This window comes from Trichechus manatus, unplaced genomic scaffold (genome assembly GCF_000243295.1).
Source record: "Trichechus manatus latirostris isolate Lorelei unplaced genomic scaffold, TriManLat1.0 scaffold00285, whole genome shotgun sequence".
Lineage (NCBI taxonomy): Eukaryota > Metazoa > Chordata > Mammalia > Sirenia > Trichechidae > Trichechus > Trichechus manatus.
Window position 1 is genome coordinate 1,118,384 of NW_004444221.1, and position 21,875 is coordinate 1,140,258.

At 39.0% G+C, this 21,875-nt stretch overlaps 1 protein-coding gene across 1 annotated transcript in view; it reads right to left on the reverse strand.

Annotated features, from left to right (window-relative positions):
* KIF21A (kinesin family member 21A) overlaps nucleotides 1–19,577 on the reverse strand; it is a 173,867-nt gene extending 154,290 nt beyond the window's left edge. Inside the window, exon 1 of the mRNA XM_012559622.1 lies at nucleotides 19,398–19,577. Within this exon, the coding sequence (XP_012415076.1) occupies nucleotides 19,398–19,441 (44 nt within the window). The 5' untranslated portion in view covers nucleotides 19,442–19,577. The remainder of the gene's footprint in view (nucleotides 1–19,397) is intronic.
* Nucleotides 19,578–21,875: the final 2,298 nt, after the last annotated feature.

Consider the following 21,875-nt stretch of genomic DNA (forward strand, 5'->3'; position numbering starts at 1 on the left):
TTGTTTTTCAAAACAGAAATTCCTGCTATTGCATCTTTATCAGGTAAATAGAGAATATGGTTCTCATCATAATGTACAGAAAACAATTCAAAAAGATATAACCATCTGTTTTGCAGTTATGATGGCAGGATCTTAACTACTGATATTGAAGGATATTCATCCTCAGTTATATTATTCTATTTCTACCTCTGTGTCTACTATTTTCATAGCTGATATTTAGAAGATTCTTCTGCTTATCAAAGATAACGAGTAGGATTCTCTTAGACATCTTCCGACAGTCCACTTAACTTCTACCACACACTTTCTAGGTTCATCTGTCACCAGTGTTTCATTTCACAGTAAACCAACTTGTGAAGGACACAAAAAGTATTTGTTTTAACTAAGTTTGTTTTCTAAACAGGTTTGTTTTAAAAAGTAAAGTTTGTTTTCAGGATCATTTAAGTTTCTTACTTGTTGGTGGATACCTTGTTACTCAGAAACTAGTTTTCAACGCAAATAAAACTAGTCATCTAGTCACAGGTTCCAGCAGTTAATATAGTATAAACAAGGAAGACTCACTTATCAAGTAAGGTCCTAAGGAAAAAATTCAGTTTATTGAATTTTTCTTATTTTATTACTAATTACCATGGTAATTCCAATGAAAAGTATACAAAATGACTTGTCCCATAATAAGAACTACAAAGAGAAAGGGCAAAATTAATCAAATGTCTTTTATAAATTAGCATAGGAACTCTGTCATCTCAATCAATCTTTAAAAATTACTGTAAGTAAGGCATGCCACATGGAAATAGTGAGATATTCTTTTAGAGTTTACATATAAAATATATGTAAACTTGTGTTTATACATATATGTATACTTGTGTTTCTGATCACTTTCAGGTTCTTAGTAAAAATCTTGCTTGTATAATAGAGGTGAGCTCAGGTTAATGATATACCAAGCAATACATTTAAGAGGTTTAGGGATTAACATGTTAGTTAGCTCACCTAGCCAGGTAAGCAGTTGGAAATTAATAAGTATCCCTCATGTCCGTAAAGACAAAAAGGAAAGCAATGTAATTTTATTAGTATACATACCAACAGGGGGCAAAAATTAAGAGAACGTTTTATTCAAACCGGTCCAGAAAGTATAATAATCTCAGTCTTGGCTTTCACAACTCAACATATTCAGTAAAGTAGCTTCCCTGCCCAGGTAATATTCAAACTCAAATGCCCATTCTATCAAATAAATACAATGCTGGTAATTTCCGCTAGTAATAACAGTAAGGTCACACAGTATCTAATTGTGCTGTTACCATTGCTTTTCTTCATGATTACAGACAGACAAAATAAATCTTAAAAAGGGGCCCCAACTGAAGACTTGAAAGAATGTTCGTTAAAGAAATAGATTTTTGCAAGTTAGTACTATAATTACAACTGATATTTATTGAAGCTTACTACGTGCCAGGCATTGTTCTGTGTGCTTTATAAATATGCCTATTAATTCTCATAACAATCCTATGAGATTGGTACTATTATTATCTTCATTTAACAGACGAAAATGGCGTTTTATAAACAAGAGCTGACCAAAGAAATTATCCCTATATTGAGGTGACTAGAAATGAATTTGTGGTTAGTCACTAGAAATTAACTAAAAGAAGAAAAAGAGTTAAAGAGATGGAGAGAGGGAGAGAAAAAGAGGGAGGAGAAGAGGAAAACTAAAAAAGAATCTAACATCTTCCAAACACTTCTAAATGCAATTCTTTCATATAATCTTAACGACCCTATAAGATAGGTATTAATCCTATTTTACAGATGGGAAAACTGAGGCTCATAAAGGTTAAGGGGCTGTCGTAAGATTTTGAACTCAAATCTTTGCAACTCTAAAGTCCATTCTCTTTCCAAGAAGCCATGATGCAAAGGAAAATAAAATGGAGGTGGGGAGGGCAAGGAAGAGGGAATTAATAGGGAATGTGAGGCTACAATGAGAGAGAGAAGAGATCAGACAGCTCTTTGAAGCTCTTTGATGGGTATTGTTGGGATGAGACAGGACATTGTTTCCATAAAGCCATGAGGCTTTTATTGTAGAATATAGGGCTGTTAGGAGAACAGAACTAAAGAGTCAAGATGGCTATTTGATTTCAAGAATCAATGTCCTTGAGGCCTTCCCACATTTCTTCTTCTTCCTTATACTATCCACTTGTCAGTGAAGCTGCAGAGAGAAAAGTAATGGCTGGCTCACCAAGATGTGCCTGTTTCATATTAAGCAACTGCAGAGTCCATGAGTGGCTTGGCCTAGCTCAACACAGTCTACGGGCTGCTTTATTAAATTTGAGATGTGACGCCAAGTGTCACTGTGCATATACTCTATGGCCACAGCAGAAGCCAAAAGAACCATTTTTATATTAATGCAGAGGTAGGATCAGTTTAGGAGTGGCCAAAACTTTCCATTTCAAAATGATAATCAAGAGAACCACAGGCAAGGATTCAAAACTCCTAAGTTTCTTGATAAACTAATACATCTTTTTTGACCAAAATGCCATAACGCAAGTTGAGAATCGTTTTCATCAACCGATTTTAAGAAACAAGTATCAATTTATTTTTATTTATTAGCATTAAAATATTTTATACTATTTTGACCACATTCATTCAACTCCTTAATGGATTTTTGTGTTGTAGGGTGTGGGTGGGTGTGTGTGTGTGTGGTGTACGTGTGTGTGTTTTATGTCAATCCCATACCAAAATCACAGCTTCTTAATCTCAGGTGATTATAGTCTTAAAACACACCGGGGCCTTCCAGGCCAGCAGAAGTAAGGGAGAAAGCTGGATAACTAGCCTGGCCAGAGGCCTGGATGGCATGGCAGTGAACCAAGGTCCAGAGGTGACCCAGGCTTGATCAGTGCCAGCACATGTATGCAAATGCATTCAATCAGGTGGCAACTTCCAGTTCTGAGTGGCCCACAATAAATTAGAGGAGACCAGAGTTGGAATAAAAAGCAACAAGTTCCCACCTCCACAGGAAAGGGACTTTCAATGAGTTCACCATAGTCAGGTGGCTTTGAACTCAAGATATAGGGAAAGGGATGTAAATCAGGAAATCAAGGCAGAAGCCAAGTCTGGACAAATAAAATAGGAGGTTAAAGGAAAGGCTATGAACCTAAAAGCACAGGCCCAATCAATAATAAGTTTGGGGCAGCAAAACAAAATTCAGACTACATGGGCTGGCAGGATAAAAACCTCCACTTTGATTTCCTTGTGGTTTTATTTAGGACTCACCCAGAAACTCAGAGGAACTGAGCTTGCCCACCCTAGGTATCAAAAACTCCATCCGAAAGGGGCTAAGGCAGACAGGGATTCACATTTAACGCCTTTAGAACGCTCCTGCCTTAAGGCAGTGGTTCTCAATATTGCTATACATTAGAATCACTTGGGGCGCTTTTTTTTTTTTCCAATTTCCTTTTTATTGTTGTTATTGAGAATATACACAGCAGAACATACACCAATGCAACAATTTCTACATGTACAATTCAGAGACATTGATTACATTCTTCAAGTTGTGCAATCATTCCCACCCTCCTTTTCCAAATTATTCCTCCCCCATTAACATCAACTCACTGTGGAGTACTTTTTTAAAAATGTTAATAGCCAGTCTTGCTGAAGACCTCTTGACTCAAATTCCGCATCTGGAAACCCCAGACCTACTGCTACTTTTTAAAATCTCCCCTGTGAATCTTCTGTGTACAGAGTTGAGAATCACTGAACAAAGGAACGGTCATATTGCTAAAGAAAAACGGTGATAACATTTACCAAGCATTTACTAAGTGCCAGCTGTATGATAAGGGTTTTATAAACATATGAGGTAAGGATTATTTTTACTTATTGAGCCCCTACAGACTTTGAAAATAAAACTTTATTGAGCTTCAAGTGACACTGAATATAAAAAATATTTTTATTCATAATAATCTAATGAAGGGGATGAAAATCTGAAACATGCTTGGGGATACTTCACACCAGTGTTAACAGATTTGTACTGATTCAGCCTCACTCACTCCAGTCCCTGCTTATGCTCTTTTGTTGTAATTGTAAAGGTTACAGTAAAAAGGAGCAATGCTAACAGGTCTATCCAGGGATCAAACTCATAATCTTGGCCTTATTAGCATCATATTGAAATCAACTCGACTTACAGGTCACAAATACCCACAGTAGCCAATAACACATAATCTTCCTTATGCCTGTTTTTAAATAGAAAGAAGTAGGATCCTAATATTGAAAGATAAAACATAAGTCTACGAAATTGATATCAAAAGTCACCCAGATTCAAAAGTGTAAAATCATCGAAAGTCCTTGAGTTTCTCTATGTTGAGAGCTGCAGTCACAGAACACACACATAAGATAAATGAAAAATTATAATGAGTTACAGCTAGTTAGTGCAAAATTAAGAGCCAAGGAGAACTAAAGAAACCTGATACTCAGAGAAAAGAAATTGAATTCTGCTCCAAAGTTAGCAAGAGATCCAATTATCCTTATGTAACAAAAGAGATAAGACTATAATCAAGGACAGGTGGAACCTGTTACCCATCTAAGGGTAAGCTGGCAAACTAAAATTCAATAATGTCACATTGTATTGCCTAAATTGAGACTTGAAAACGTCACAGATGCCACATTTAGATTAAGGAACCTTAAATGGCAAGGTCAAATAACCAGGAATGAAATGTGTGATCTCAACCAGCAGTTGCCAATTTCCATTTTAGGCCAGGACAGATGCAACGTAGGTGACCAACAGGCTACTCAAATACAAGTGCTTTATGTTGAATGAGGTGAACACAAGCAAAATACACACTTCAGAAATGTACATTAGAATCCCTTGGGGCACTTTTTTTTTTCAAAGAATATGGTATAGTTATGATCCTGTGTTTGGTTTATCATCAGTGGCTTAGACTAATGTCCTGGGCAAATGCCTGTACTGTCCTAATAGATTACATTCTGATATAAAAACTAGTTGCCATCGAATTGATTCTCGACTGTTTGTCAGAGTATAACTGTGCTCCACAGGGTTTCAGTGGCTGATTTTTCAGAAGTAGATTGCCAGGCATTTTTTCTGAGGTGCCTCTGGGTGGACTTGAACCTCCAACTCTTTGGTTAGCAGCCAAGGGTGTTAACCATTTGTATCATCCAGGGACTCCACATCCTGATACAGCATCCTGATATAGATATAGCTAAAAAGTTAAAACTAAATATCATATTTTTTCTGAAAAGCATCATCAGAACCATAAAACTTATTCATATATCTGGGTGAACAGTACTGCCCCCTCCCTTCAATTCCAGGAAGTAATCAGATGTAGAATGAATGTTCAACAGTGGAAATGAAAACATTACCAAGAGTCATAAGAAAATAGCACAACTCTTAGAAAAATGAAATTAATGCCCTTATTAACCAAAAATGTAATTACTGTTTGATATACCAGATTTTATATATATTGAAATGAATTACTGAAATAAATCAGGTGATATATAATATTGAGCATGTTACTCAAAATGTCCTTCCTTAATATTCAGACACAAAGAAAAGTCTTATGCTATACTCTAAAATGGTAAAAGTCAGGCTATGAAATGCATCCATACGCTGATTTCAACAATTAAAAAATATAGGCACACATATGAAAACAGACTGAAAAGAAATATACCAAAATGCTAATACTAATCATATTAGTGTTGGCATGTTATAATTGTTTTTCTCATCTTTTTCTAACGTGGTTACATTATTTCAATATTAGAGAAAATTTTAAAAATAACTTCCTTATAAAATTAAAAGCTGATTTTGACATAATCAGACTATACATGAAAGATCTTTTATTTCCTTCCTCTAAGTATCCCACCACCTGTCTGTCAGTTGATCCTACTGTGCTGGCTTGCATGTTGCTATGATGCTGGGAGCTACTTCACCAGGATTTCAAATACCTGTCACCCACAGTGGACACACTTCACCAGAGGTCTCTTAGACTAAGAGAGACTAGGAGGAAAGGCCTGATGGTCTACTTCCAAAAACTGATCAATGAAAACTTTATGGATCACAACAGAACACTGTCTAACTCACTTGATTTGGACACACCATCAAGAGGGATCAATCAGAGCAAAAAGATGGAAACACCTAGGTGTCCATCAACGAACAAATGGATAAACAAATTATGGTATATTCACACAATGGAATACTACGCAACGATAACAAACAACGATGAATCCGTGAAACACCTTATACAATGGAGGAATCTGGAAGGCATTATGCTGAGTGAATTTCGTCAGTCGCAAAAGGACAAATACTGTATAAGACCACTATTATAAGACCTCAAGAAAAGGTTTAAACGCAGAAGAAAACATTCTTTGATGGTTACAAGGGTGGGGAGGGAAGGAGAGGGGTATTCACTAACTAGATAGTAGACAAGACTTATCTTAGGTGAAGGGAAGGACAACACAACTGGACTAAACCAAAGCTAAGAAGTTTCCTGAATACAACCAAACACTTCAAGGGACACAGTAGCAGGGGCAGGGGTCTGGGGACCATGCTTTCAGGGGACAACTAGGTCAACTGGTATAACAAAGTTTATTAAGAAAATGTTCTGCATCCCACTTTGGTGAATGCCATCTGGGCTCTTAAAAGCTAGCAAGCAGCCATCTAAGATGCATCAATTGGTCCCAACCCACCTGGAGCAACGGAGAATGAAGAACACTAACGACACAAGGAAAGTATTAGCCCAAGAGACAGAAAGGGCCACATAAACCAGAGACTTCATCAACCTGAGACCGGAAGAACTAGATGGTGCCTGGCTACCAATGACAGCCCTGACAGGGAAAAACAGACAGTCCCTGACAGAGCAGGAGAAAAGTGGGGTAGAACATCAAATTCTAGTAAAAAGACCAGACTTAGGGGTTTGACTGAGACTAGCGGGACCCCGGAAGACATGGCCCTCAGACTCTCTGTTAGCCCAAAACTAAAACCGTTCCCCAGGCCAACTCTTCAGACAAAGATTAGATTGGACTATGGGACATAAAATGATACTCATGAAGAGCGTGCTTCTTAGCTCAAGTAGATACATGAGACTAAATGGGCAGCTCCTGTCCGGAGGCGAGATGAGAAGGCAGAAAGGGTCAGGAGCTGGTTGAATGGACATGGGAAATCCAGGGTGGAAAGGAGGAGTGTGCTGTCACAGTGTAGGGAGAGCAGCTAGGGTCATATAACAATGTATGTATAAATTTTTGTATGAGAGATTAACTTGAATTGTAAACTTCCACTTAAAGCACAATAAAACATTGAAAAAAAGAAGGGATCAATCATTTGAGGAGGACATCATGTTTGGTAAAGTAGAGGGCCACAGAGGACAAGGAAGGTCCTTGGTAAGACAGATTCACAAAATTGCTACAATGATGGGCTCAAACATGCCAGCCATCATGAGAATAACACAGGACCGGGCAATGTTTCATTCTGTTGTACATAAGGTTGCCATGAGTCAGAGTCAACTAGATAGCAGCTATCATCATCATCATCTAAGTATCAGCCTTCTGATAAAAATGCTTATACTTTGCAGCCTTCAGCTAAGTCTTCACATAGCTCTGCCAGTGAGTATTGCAGATGAACTACCCAATCAGCTCCAGGTCCCAGAAAAAAATTTAAAAAAATATATATATACATACATATATATATATGTATATATATGTATACATACATATATATATGTATATATATGTATACATACATATATATATATGTATATATGTATACATATACACATATATAGAAAAACTAAATCCATTTAAAAAATTCAGTGTTGTTACATTATTACTAGTGTTTTTGCTCAGTTTATCCCTTATAGTGCTCTCTAATCCATAATATAGTTAGTAGCTTACTGCAAAGGAAGGTGAGAGGAAACCAAAGGAAAGTATTAGCAGCAGTTTCCAAAATCCTGTACAAGTTAATTTAGAAGGAAAACTCACATTTTTATTATGCAATTAGTCACCATCCTCTTAGATTAGGTTAAGCAACTAGTGAAAAGTATAGCTCAAAACTAATGTTAATCTCACCAAATACGTGGTAGTAACTTTATAAAACATTAAAAAATGATAACCAATTAAAAGTCTGTGCGGGAAGTATAGAAGAAAGGAAAGAATAGAAATGGTGGATTCTAGTAAACTAAAAAAGGAGGAAGTTGGCAAAATAGAGCAGGATGGCATCTAATTTAGATATTGGAAACAAAATGAAAATTGGGATACTAGGCAGGGTAAGGTTTTTGTAAGTATTTATATATATTCTTGTGTCATTCACAGTGGTGCAAGTAACAGGCACTCAAAATGAAACACTTTGAAAGCACTTTGCAAATTCAGTTTATGGGTTACACACTAGAGATTGACTAATCCAATTGCTAGAGTCTGGAATATAGCCAACATGCCCATTTTTCAAAAACATATCAAACTTCTCTCTAACATTACTATTTTATGTTTGTGTAAAAACTGTTTTCTGAATGCTTTCACGTGATTTCTCTTTTGAGTCTTTCCCAAGTCCACTGAAGTAGGTAGAAAACTGAGAGTCAATGAACTTCCCAAGGCCAAATTTATCAGTGCTAAGGGTCAAAACCAGAACAGTTTTCTGGCCATTCAGTGCTCTTTCCAACATATCATAACATCTTCAATTGTTTTAATGCCTCCAACTTATGTGACTCCAGTACCCAGTGGACATTCAACAATTATACGATGAATGAATGCATTTTGATCCAAAAAAAATAACTTAGAAGAAAACAATGAGAGATGCCCCTATGCCTCATTAGTACACCATGTGATCAACATTCCACATTATAATAATTAACTACACCTTGACCCTCCCCAAGGCCTCTTGTTTCTGCTTGCCAAAGGAAAAAGTCTCTTACCTTAGAATAACTACCTGTGTCAAAGAAACTGAATGTCTACTTTATGTAATTATAATTCCTTCATCATATTCAGAGAACTATAGTGACAAACATAGCTTCCCAATATCAAGAACAATGTTAAACCTAAACTTAAAAACTAAAATCTTACTACACAGGGTAGACCTCCAAAGAGTGGGGAGGTCCCTTAGCTGTCCTGTGAACTGTCCTTGACTTGGCCCCAGGGGGGGCCCATATTCCCCACACCAAATCTGAACATTCCTCTTGGTTCCTGTCTCCTTCTTACTGAAGAAGCAGATGGAGGTGGAGATTCTCACAAGTAGATTGACTTTGGGGTGAAACCCTAAATGACCTTCATTCCTATCTGGACATTTACATATCCGCTTGTTTCTATTCAGTGACCACAATGTCCTTCATATGTTCTATTGTAATAATACTGTATGTTAGCACCTTCTAAAAAAGTATTAAATATTTTTGAGTTTTTGTGAACAGTTCAAGCCAAAGACTGAAAATTATCATATCTGTGTATGTCTCTCCCACTGGAACTTTTAGAGGAAAAGAGAAAAGAATCATATAAGGAAGGTCTATCTACTTTCAAAAAATCATCCACTGAAAACCCTATTGAGCACACATGTGGTTGCCGTGAGTCAGCACTGACTCAATGGCAACTGGTTTGGTTTTTTGATTTTATGGTTCCAAAGGGAGAAATTTCCCTGTTTGGGAGCAGTCTAGAAAGGCTTTGCGTAAAAGTGGGATTAGTGTATGCTTTGGGTAACAGGAGCGCCCTGGTGGTGCAGTGATTAAGAGCTTGGCTGTTAACCAAAAGGTCAGTAGTTTGAATCCACCAGCTGCTCCTTGAAAGCTGGTGGGGCAGTTCTACTCTGTCCTACAGGGTCACTATGAGTTGGAACTGACTCAAGAGCAACAGGTTTGTTTTCTTGGTTGGTTTTGGTTTGGGTGACAGGCCTCAATTAAGGACTAAATGTGTTGTATTTTTTATTTCCTTCTGAAACAAGGATGAAACGGGCTGAGATGTTATTTAAAAGCTTGAGAACCACTGGCCTAGTGAAGTAATAATCAAAAGAGTTTTTTGTTTTGGTTTTTTTTTTAGTAATTTATTGTATTTTTAGTGGAAGTGTACACAGCAAAAAGGTTCCCATTCAACAATTTCTGCACATATTGTTCAGTGAAATTGGTTACATTCTTCACATGGTATCAACATTCTCATTATTTTTGTTCTAATTGTTCCATTCCTGTTAACCTAGTCTCATAGCCCCCCAACCTTCTCATGTATGCTTTAGAGTATTTGTTGAACCACGTGGTCTCATATAAATGATTATTTAAAACAGCACAGTACTCAAGGGTGTTAGCTTATTACTTTATGAGCTGACTAGCTAAAAATGGTGACTTGAGGTAAACCTTCAGTTCAAGGTTTAAAAAGTATCTCAGGGCAATAGTCTTGGCGATTCTTCCAGTCTTAATGGGTCCAGTAAATCTGGATTTTTGAGAGTTTGAAGTTCTATTCCACACTTTTCTTCCTTTCTATCAGGATCCATCTATTGTGGCCCTGATCAGAACATTCAGTATGGTAGTCAGGCACCTTCTAGTTCTTCTGGTCTCAGGGTAGAAGAGGCCACAGTTTATATAGACAATTATTCCTGTAGACCAGTTTCTTCTCTGAATCTTGGGTTTCCTTCTATCTATTTTGATCCAGGTGAATAGAGACCAATAGCTTTATCTTAGATGGTCACTCACAAGAGTCTAAGACCTAAAAAGGTTTTTTATTTGTTTGTTTGTTTAAATCACTCAGATTTCTACCTCTGTCCCCATTGCAGATCCCAATAGACATACTCACTCCACCCACTCCACAATCCAGCTACCTCCACTGTAATAAAGCTGCCATTATTACTGGAGTGTGCTATAATCCTCAAGTCTGTTGGAGTAGAAAAAAAGTGTTGAAAACCAAAGTGGCAGAGGGTATGGGGCCACATGTCCACATGTCCCAGTCCTAACATTCACAAAAACCTCATATTTAGATGTTCAACACTATTTTCAAACTAGATTTTACATACATTATAGTTTTGTGGTTATTGTTAAAGCATTAATGCATTACATGTAAATGTTAAAAAAAAATCTAAATTTCTTTGTAATCCAATTCTGGCATTTCTTCATATTTTAGTATGCCAGAAACCATAAAATAACAGATCTGGGTTTCTACATCTGGGGTCTCTCTCTGTACCTCTGGGAAGTCCTTGTTAGAATCACTGGTCTGTTTCCAGAATTGAAGCAATCATAAAGCCAAAATAATGGGCACTGAGGAGAGGGAAGCTCATCTAAATGCCAAATTAAACTTTTGAAATGAGTCTTAAAGGATAATTTTTAAAATATAAAGATACAGTGGCATCACTAGGGTTAGTGTCACCCAGTGCAGTAACTCATGGTGTCACCCCCCTCCTGGACCTCCTTCCGTACCAGACCATACAGAATCCTTAGTAATGTTTATTATCAATTTTAATCATAGACTACCAAGTGATATAGTTATAAATTGCTTAAATGTAATATTTCTTACATTATATGAATACTAACAACAAAATTGTTTTGTAAAATCTACACTGAATTACAACATTACTAGTTATAACATTATTAGTAATGAGCAGAAGCCTTTTTTTATTTTTTTCTCCTTCTTTTCCTTTAATTACCTCTTAATTCTCAAAAAAGTTATTGATGTAGGTTCACAAATATTAATTACCACAATATTGTAGCTAAAACACCAGAAATCTTGACAAAATCAGCCACTATAAAAACATCGGCAGCAACAGAAGCAATAACACATGCTTATAGCATGTGCAGACAAAATCATGGGATTCGAAGTGTCATTGTAATTGGGTAAAATAATGACAGCTCTGACTGGAGTGCATTAGAAGGGTGCAAAAAGTAAATCAGCATAGAGTTTTAGCCTTGTAGGTATATTGATAAATGTAAGCTGGGCTTACAAAACATGTTTTTGTTATTATAACTAACTATAGGGATATTTTTATAAAAAATAATTTCTGCAGAAACACTGAACAAAAATTTTATATACCCCCTCTGCAGTGTCACCCCGTGCAGTCTACACCCCCATACTCCCCTAGTGACACCACTGTAAAGACACTCTATTGTTGAGATGTCTGCCAACAAAACATGAAGTCCTAGAAATTCTATAGCACTCATCAGTAGAAGATTTGAGTTGCTAGCTGTATGACTTCAAGTAATTTCCTTTACTTCTCTAGGCCTCTATTGCCTCAACTGCCTCAGAGAAGGGGCCTAGACCAGCTAGTCCCTTCCAGGTCTCTTTCAACTTTTAAATCTATTTTTTCAATAACTACAGGACACTAAAATTTATGTTCAATATATAAATTTTCAAACAAAGGACAAAGGAACCTTACATACAATTCTTAAACATTCAGAAAGATCTCATAATAACTGCAGCATGTTATAAAACTTGTCCCTTTGGATTGGCTGTCATTTGCTTCAAATAAAGCCTGAGCCACAGGAAAACTATTTTAACACTCTAAGAAGATTAAATAGTTAATCCCCTGGAAAATCAAGTTGAAAGAATTCACAAATCCACTTTCCAGAGAGAAGCAATAAAAATAACAATAATTTTGTTTCATTTTGAATAAACTTATTCTAATGATATACTGTATACAAGTACTGTACATTATCTGACATGCATTTTCATTGACATGTTTTCCTTCCTAATCTGAAACTTAGATGACGTCAGGTCATGTCTAATTTTAACAGAAAACAACCATTTACAAGTCATACAGGTAAGTTGTAACATATCTTGGAAAAAACACTCATAACAATAAATATTCCAAGTCAATGTCTTTGAAGAAAAATTGATGAGAATTAGAAGAGTGGGCACATTATGTTATTAGCTGCCAAGATAATTTTTGCTTTCATGGCTTTACTAAACTGGAATTTCTAGTGCATCCTTCATTACCCCGTAATTATGCATCAAAACATTAACCAATTAACATGTAAGAGTTCAAGAGGTAGCAACAATTAGACATGAAACCTGAGCTTCCATGAAGTTCCAAGTAACACGCAGGTTTACCACGCTTTATATATTTAAAAAGCAGCATCTGAAAAAAAAAGTGTCAACTCATATTTTGTAAATAATTGTATTGACATTCAACTAACATCATCTGGAGTTCTTTAGTCTCCTCTATTTCATTTCTATTAGTTCCTGATCCAAACACAAAGACATACAAATAGGACATGTATGTTATACCAAGTAGGACATGATATAAATAATATCCTGCTAAATGCATATGCTTTGGAGTTCAACTTTTGTATGAAATATGTTTGGAAGCAGGACATACTTTTTAAAAAAAACCATTGTTCTTATGGGATGTGTGAATGGAAAAAAAAACTATTAACATGATGAAAAAATTCAGGAACAGATAAGGGTGACGGTTGAACAACATGATCAGCATAAGTTAACGTCACTGATCTGTACATGTGAAGAATGTTGAAATGGCAAATGTTTTGTTACAAATATATTTACCACAATAAAAAAAAAAAACTATTAACAAAAATGGGGAGAAATAAAACTCATCTAACTGCAACAACAACCTTTCATTCCTAGTTTTTGCTGTTGATTACACTTTGTGTTAGTTCCAACATATTTTGTGCATTTTAAAACTCTTGTATTGCTAGCCCTAAGCTCCATGAAAGCAAGTACCATGTGTGTTACGTTTGTTGTTTATCCCCATTGGTAGAAAAGTGTCTGGCACACAGTAGGTACTTAATAAATAGTTGTTGCATGAAAGAAGGAAGGAATAAACAAATGACCAAACACCAGATACCCATCTATTTCCATATAATATGTGTTTCTAAAAGGCCTAGCTTACCTACCAATGTTGTTGTTGTTAGCAATGTGAAGTCGGCCTCCCACTCATGGTGATCCCCTGGTCCTGTGACATGCTAATAATCCACTGCAGGTTAGACCACTGTGATCCACAGGGTTTTCACTGACTGATTTTCAGAAGCAGATCACCAGTCTTTTCTTCTTAGTCTGTCTTAGAGTGGAAGCTCCACTAAAACCTGTTCACATCATAGCAACACGCAAACCACCACTGACAGATAGGTGGTGGCTGCACATAAGGTGCATTGGCCAGGAATCAAACCCAGGGTCTCCTGCATAGAAGGTGAGAATTCTACAACTGAACCACCATGAATGTCTCCCATCTACCAATAAAAACCCATTGCCTTCAAATCGATTCTGACTCATAGTGACCCTATAGGGCAAGTATAGAACTGCCCCATAGGGTTTCCAAACAGCAGCTAGTGGATTCGAACTGCCGACCTTTTGGTTTAGCAGCCATGGCTCTCAACCACTGCATAACCAGGGTATGGAAGGCGAGAATTCTACCCTCTCAACCATCAATGAATGTCTCCTATCTACCAATAAAAACCCGTTGCTATTTAGTCGATTCTGACTAAAGTGACCCTATAGGACAGAGTAAAACTTCCCCATAGGGTTTCGAAAGAGCAGCTGGTGGATTCGAACTGCCAACCTTTTGGTTAGCAGCCATAGCTCTTAACCACTGCACAACTAGGGCAAGGAAGGTGAGAATTCTACCACTGAACCACCAGTGAATGTCCTCATCTACCAATACACTTACTAAAAACTAGGTTGTTTGAAATAATTTACCTCACATATATACATACTAATGTTTCAGCTTGGAAGATCCTTATTAAATCAAAATTAGTCTATGAAACGTTTTGGAAATATGTTTAAAAGCACAGAAATAGATAATCAGAAACCTGAGTTTGGTTTCCAATCCCGGTACTTAGTGACTGAGTAACCTTGTACAGGTCATCTAGTTTCTTTGAAGCTCAATTTTTCCAGTGTAAAATAGGGATACTAATACTTGTCCAGCATACCTCATGGGGTTTTATGTAGATCAAATAAAATATCATACAATTGTACTACAATCAGAATGGGACAAAAAGACCACAAAAGCCCAAATGTTTCTCCTTCAGTAACATGAGTACCCAAAACAAACATATTATTGGGAGAGTCAAGTTTGAAATGTTAAAATCGTTCCCTCCTGTCAATATAGAGGCACGATTAGTACCAAGAGTTAAAATTAAAAAAAAAGAAAAAGAAAAAAACAGAGATGTAACACACTGCACATGCTAAGTTCTTACAACCCTTAGTACCATTAGGCTGCCACCTAACCACGCGGAGAAAGAAAAATGCAGAGAGGTCACATGGCACATCAGTGCTGGTGACAAATTAAAAACTGAGCTTCTAATCATCCAACTAGTCCTTATGCCTGCTGAGCAATGCCACTTCTTACAAAAGCTTTAGCAAAGTGAAAACACAGCATACTGAAACACAAATTAGACCACATTACACACTAATCCAAACTTACTGTCAAGGATATATACAGTTCTCAGGCAAAGCTAAGCACAGAAATCCTAATTCCCAAGCACAGACAATGATGTAAAAACACAATGGTCTTTTCTATATCTCCATTTTCATCCAGCTCTTGACATAGTTTGCAAGCTAAAGTTCTTGTTGATAATTCTTGAAAAGGAAAAAGCTTTAAATTTGTTGTGTCAGCCATTAGAGACAGGGAAGGGAAAAGGACACATCATCTCATAATGTCTTAGATTTCAAGTCAGAATGTTCAACTGATCAAAATCATTTTGAGTTAACAGAACAGTTTGTTTCAGTATACTCAGATAATAAGAATATAATACACAGTATACTTTGTTTGTTTTTCTCAATATCTATCTAAGACATCCATTCAACTGAGCATATTTTCTAGGAAATCAGTGATCATACTGAGTCCATAATCAGTACCTTTCTATATCTCTGCACCCAAGGAAAATACTGTTGCTGTTAAATATATATCCACTTTAAAAAAAAGACACTGACACTTTACATTGGTCTAAGGTGTGGTTAGCCTATGATGGGGTGGTTGTGAACAGTTTTATTCTATACTTCTTCCTCACATGTTTAAAATTATAGTGCAGCACTATTCAGTGGAAATATAATGCAAACCGCAAATGTAATTGAAAAATTTCTAGTAGCTACACTTCTAAAAAAGGAAAAAGAAACATATGAAATTTATTTTAATATTTTATTTAGTCCAGTGCATTCAAAATACTACATTTCAACATGTAATCAATATAGAAATTATTGATAGGCATTTTTACATTCTTTTTTTCATACTATCTTCAAAATCTAATGTATACTTTACATTTACAGTACATCTCAATTCAGATGGTAAATTTTCACCAGAAATACTTTATCAATATTTAGATTTCATAAACTTCAGCTGAAAAAGTAGATTCACATAACCAATTTGTTCCAGGCATACTTAAAAGTTTTCCAATAACTGAATAAAACCAAAAAAACTAAATTCACTGACATCGTGTCAATTCTGACTCATAGTGACCCTATAGGACAGAGCAGAACTGCCCCATGGGGTTTCCAAGGCTGTAAATCTTTACAGAAGTAGACTGCCACATCTTTCTCCCACGGAGTGGCTGGTGGGTTTGAACCACCGACCTTTTGGTTAGCAGCCAAGTGCTTTAACCACTGCACCACCACCAGGGCTCCTTTAATAACTGAATAGAGGACTAGTTTTTAAATTAAATTAAACATTCAGTTCCTCATTAGTGTTTGGCACAATTCAAGTCATCAATTGCCACACGGGGTTGGATAACAGGGCTTGAGCGTCATGTAAATCCATATGCAATGAAAAGATACTCTCTCCCAAAAAGCATTTTTAGAAACTGAATAAAAAATGTTCTGCATAAATGAGAAATTTTCTGGAAAATAGTTTGCCCAAAGCCTTATCTGACCCATGCACTTATTTTGACAAACACACTAGAGTCATCAGCTTTAACATATTGATGTCTCTACATCTAATAAAACACAAGCACCTCTAGAACGCCTTATGCATTTACAGAAGTAGAGTTAACTCTCTATGCTTGTTATTATATTATACATAGAAGGGGAAAAGCAGCTCAAATACCTCTGTTGATTTTGCTTCTATATGTACATTAGTTTTTCCTGCTGATGAAGCCTACTGCAAACTGGAAGGTAGACTGGAGGAAGCTGTAAAGATTAAAGAATCTGAAGAAATATTTTAGTTCATTTCTAAATGCCTTTCTCCCAGACGGAGCCCTGACGGTGCAGTGGTTAAGAGCTCGGCTGCTGATGAAAAGGTTGTCAGTTCAAATCCACCAGCCGCTCCCTGGAAACCCTGTGGGGCAGTTCTACTCTATCGTACACGGTCGCTATGAGTCGGAATCAACTCGGACAGCAGTGAGTTTGCTTTTTTTGGTTTTCTCCCAGATATTTTAAGTTCAAGTCCTCTCTTTCCGAGCTCAATTTTTTCTAGCAATGTTGAGGTATGAATAGACTGTTGAGGCCATTCATTTGTAATTGAACTAGTACAAAACCAGGAAGAGGCAAGTGACTTTAAGTTAAGTAAAGCCACGCTCTGCAGCATTTTTTGCCTCTCACCTACGTATGGTTAATGAATCGCTGAGAACTTGGATTGTAGGATCATGTTGTCTCGATTGGAACCCTGGTTCCCCCCACTTGCTACCAGTTTAACTTTGGGCAGGTAACTTAATTTTTATCTGTCGATGTTACTTTAGGGTCATTCAATGGCTCTGCTTCCCTCCATTTGCAAGTAGCATTAATCGTCTAGATAAGTCACAGGTAAAAAAATTAAAGCTGTAAAAATGGTTTTCCCCACAGATGAATTTTCTGTTTTCATTAATATTTTATGCTCCTTCATCTTCTTTGACCAGATCTGCTAACAAGTAACAAAACTGTTTCATATTGGGTTTCTTGTCTTTACCATTCCTCTTTTTCTACCCAGTGTAGTCATTACCCATCACCAGCAGTTGATTCCGACTCATAGCGACCCTACAGGACAGAACAGAACTGCCCCATAGGGTTTTCCAAGGAGCTGCTGGCGGATTCGAACTGCCGACCTTTGGTTAACAGCTGGATGCTTAACTACTGCGTTATCAGGGCTCAGGACAGTCATTAGTATGTATTAGAAAGTCAAAAGGGAGGCAGCAGCAGTGAATAACAGAAACAAATTTATCCAACAATTGGATAAGTAGCCCTAGACTAATCAAGAAGGCCAAATTAAAACTTCAAAATCTTTATAGCAGATGATTCTAAGCAGTCATAAAAATGTCACCTCCATGGGTGCTAATTTCCTCATCTGTAAAATGAGAGAACAAAAAAAAAAATTTTTTTAATTTATTTCATTCTTTAAGTTGATTAGAGATACAAAGTATATAAAATTGCTATTACTATGTCTAACCAAGACTGGTCATTAAAATAACTATAGAAATGCTTACATGACAGCATTTTAGAAATAATTTTCCAGAAAGGATAGAAGGTTTTAATAATTTCAAATTTTTTGGAGGACAGATTATTTTTATATCCTTACAGTATAAATAAATACGAGAGAATTAACAGTAGACTATCAGAGCTGCGAAAGCAACCCACTTACTCTACCATGAATCCTTCATTAATTTTTCAGTGTGGTGATGTTGCAATTTTTCATGAGCAACTGTCAGAGCTTTGCTTCTCGCGATGTATCAAAACAGTTTAAATTACATTTAATACTCGTGTATCTGTCACTGACCAAAACACCATTTTGATGTAACTAGTATTTCAAAACTCACACCCAGACATACATATATATATATAATATTGTATCCACCCTGCTTAACCTCAAGATGTTTCCCAGTCACCCATTTAATCCTTCCACTTGCTGAAGTTTTCTTCCTTCTATATACCCATCATCGGTGAATTACACCGTAAATATAATTCCCATTCCAACACCGATGAGGCCAGGTCTGTCTACATTAACCGCCAGACATTTGTGCGTATCTAGTTTGCTGTGATGCTTAGTAAGACATTCCATTTGCACAGACGTCTAGAACCCAACTGGGCGCACCGCGGGCCCTGCGGTTGAAGCACTGTCAGTCTAATGCTTTGTCTCCTGCCTCAGAAAACTGGAGTTGCATGTATGACGGACACTCTGTAAATAAAAAAAAAAAAAAAAAAAAAAAACCAGTCCAGCAGAGAGGCCGCTCCCCCAGGCAAAGCCATACAGGCGATCGCCCGAGGCCGCCAAACGTGGAGCGATTGTTCCTCCGGTGCGGAACCCGCCGGGGCGAGCGGCATCTGCTTTACCCCATTGGAGACAGGACGCCCCCGGGGAATCTGGCGCCGCGCAGCCGCCTACCACCTGCAAATGCCGATGGCGTGAGGCCGCGGATCTCCCGCTAGCAGCCGGCCGCGCATGTCAGGCCGGCAGGTACCAGCTGCCTCAGTTTCCACAGCCGCCGGCCCCCGGCCGGGCGGCCCCTCAGATTTCCCCATCCCGGCGGCCGGCGCCTCCAACCAAAGCAGGTCCTCGCCGCGCCCTTAGCCCGCAGCCCACGCGCCGGCGCCGCGTCGGTCCTCACCTGACAGCCACCCGCACCGAGCTCTCGTCCGGGGTGCCCCACATGCTGGCGGCGGTCGGTAGACGGGCTTCTGGGCTTCGGCACCGCCGAGGTGAGGAGCTCCCAGAGTCGCAGCGCTCGGGCGCAGGAGGCTGGGGCGGCAGGGGGCGACCGGCTCACCTCCGCCGCACTCCAGCCATGTTGGGAGACTGAATGGAAAGGTGGCGGTGGCGCTGAGGCAGGAGAAGGAGGAGGAGGTGATTCACAGCTCGCGGGCGCCCGCCCCTTCTCCCCCGCTCACCCCCCAAGATCTGGGGCGGGGACGAGGCGCGCTTGAATGGCAAGCCCCTCGGCGGAGGGACTAGCAGGCCGCCGGCGGCCTCCTGGCGGCCTGGTAAACGCGCCCTGCCCCCTCCGGTGGGGACGCAGCCTCCCAGCGGCGGAGACGGGGACTCCACGCCGGCCGGGGCGCTCAGGGCTCCTCAGCCCGCACTGCGTCAGCGGTGGCCACACAGCACAGCCCTGCCCCACCTCGCCCTCCCCCAGCCTGAGCCCCGCCCTGCCCTCCGCTGGGCACTGCCTGGCGCTGCTGGGCAGAGAAGCGCACGGGGGAGGGATGCCAGCCACGGGCTGCCCACGCCCGAAGGCGAGAAGCCTGTGTGCCCTTCCAGGCTTTTCCGTGAGAATGAATCAGATAATGCTGTCCCTGGTGCCCGCGTCCTATTTAAAATCAAAGCTTGATCGTCCAAGCAGCACCAGGAACCAGCCAGCTGCTGCGGTGGTTCCGCTTTGTTTTCACCCTTAGCTTTATTGTACGCTCTCCAGCCTGGACTTTGACCCCCTTCTCCAGCCCCCTCTAAACACCCTCCCTCGCAGGAGTCAGCCATTCACGCTAAACTGGCTCCCTGGTTTGTCCACTATCATTCTGCAGCTGGGCTGTTCTGCAGACGCCCATTTAGCAGCCGGTGTGGGTTATGGAAATGATTTACTCTGAGACTCCTGAATGCTTTTCTGTTATCTTTTGTACACTGGTAAATGAGCTGCACCCTGGTACTGCCAAGTATTCCCAGAACTGAATATCCACCAAGACCTGCTGTGTAGTAAATCCTTCCAAATTGACTTTCTTTCCCTTCTGGCCTTCAAAAATCTCCACCCAATCCCTGGATTCTGTCAACATTGACCCATTGTGGTTTCTGCTTGTGACTATTGTGCTTCCACATGCCTTTAGATAGCTCTGTGGAAACAGCCTTTATTAGCTTTGCCACAGAGTGTCTTTTGTGAACTGCCCCATACATTGTTATAAATAAACATGTGGGTTCATACAAAAAGGTACAATAGATTAAATGGCACTATCCAAATAAAGGCACTGCCCCAAGTACCTACAATCTAAAATCACAAACCAAATCATTCTACTCGGCAGAGATACAGTAGCATGGGTCAGAGGAGGCAGCACATTTTGGGACAACCAACCAAGTGTCTATTATAAATGAAGGCCCACGGAATATATAATTATTGTTTTAAACTTATGCTGTCCCTTGAGCATAACAGAGGGGTTAAGAGGGCAGAGATGGTAAGTATCCTATATATCAAACGGGTAGCAAAGCTCTCCTGGCTGCCCTCTGGAAGAGCCTTCCCTCACCTCAATATTTATCCGTCAACAAATCAAAGCTGCATTTCATCCTGCCCTGACGGTCCCAAGTCTGGTTGAATCCGGACTGGCCACCTTGCCTCTTGGATTTGTAAAAGCTGCAGGGAAGGCAAGAAAAGTCAGGCAAATTTAGCAAGAAAACTATAAAGAAATTTGTATAATTAAAATCTCTTTAAAAAAATTCTCATTTAAAACAACACTGCTGCATATACATCTCAGTAGGAGGTGTCACAAACACGAACACCTACAAGGAACCGGGCAGATAACTTAAGTGCATGGAACAGGCAGGGTGAGAACTGTGATAAAATAGAGAACAAGGCCCCTTGCAAAGGGAGATGCCATCCTCAGCTCTGGCTGAGTGCTGCCCTGCTGGAAGGTTGACCCAATGCTACTAGGTTTTTTGTTTGCTTGCATGTTTGTTGCTTCTCAAGAGAAAGAGAAAAATCACATCTTTATGTGAAACCACCTTCGTTTCAAACATCAACGATTAATTCAGCACAGTAGATACACACTAGGCAAATCAATCAAAATATGTTTCCGGGCAACTTCAGTCCCAAGCCACCACTCTGAAACTTACGACTAAAACATTAGCATCAATAACAGCTGTGGTTTGGGATATTGTTATAGATTGGATTTTGTTCCCAAAATAGATGTGGAAGTCCTAACCTCTCTCCCCTACCTGGAAATAGAGTCTTTGAAGACATTAACAGTTGACTTAAGGTCATACAAGAGTAGGGTGGGTCCTAGTCCAATGTGAGTGGTGTCCTTATAAAAGAGGAAAAGAGGTGGTGTGGAGAAGAGACTCAGAGGGAAGAACACTACGTGACCTTGGGGCAGAAATTGCAGCTGCA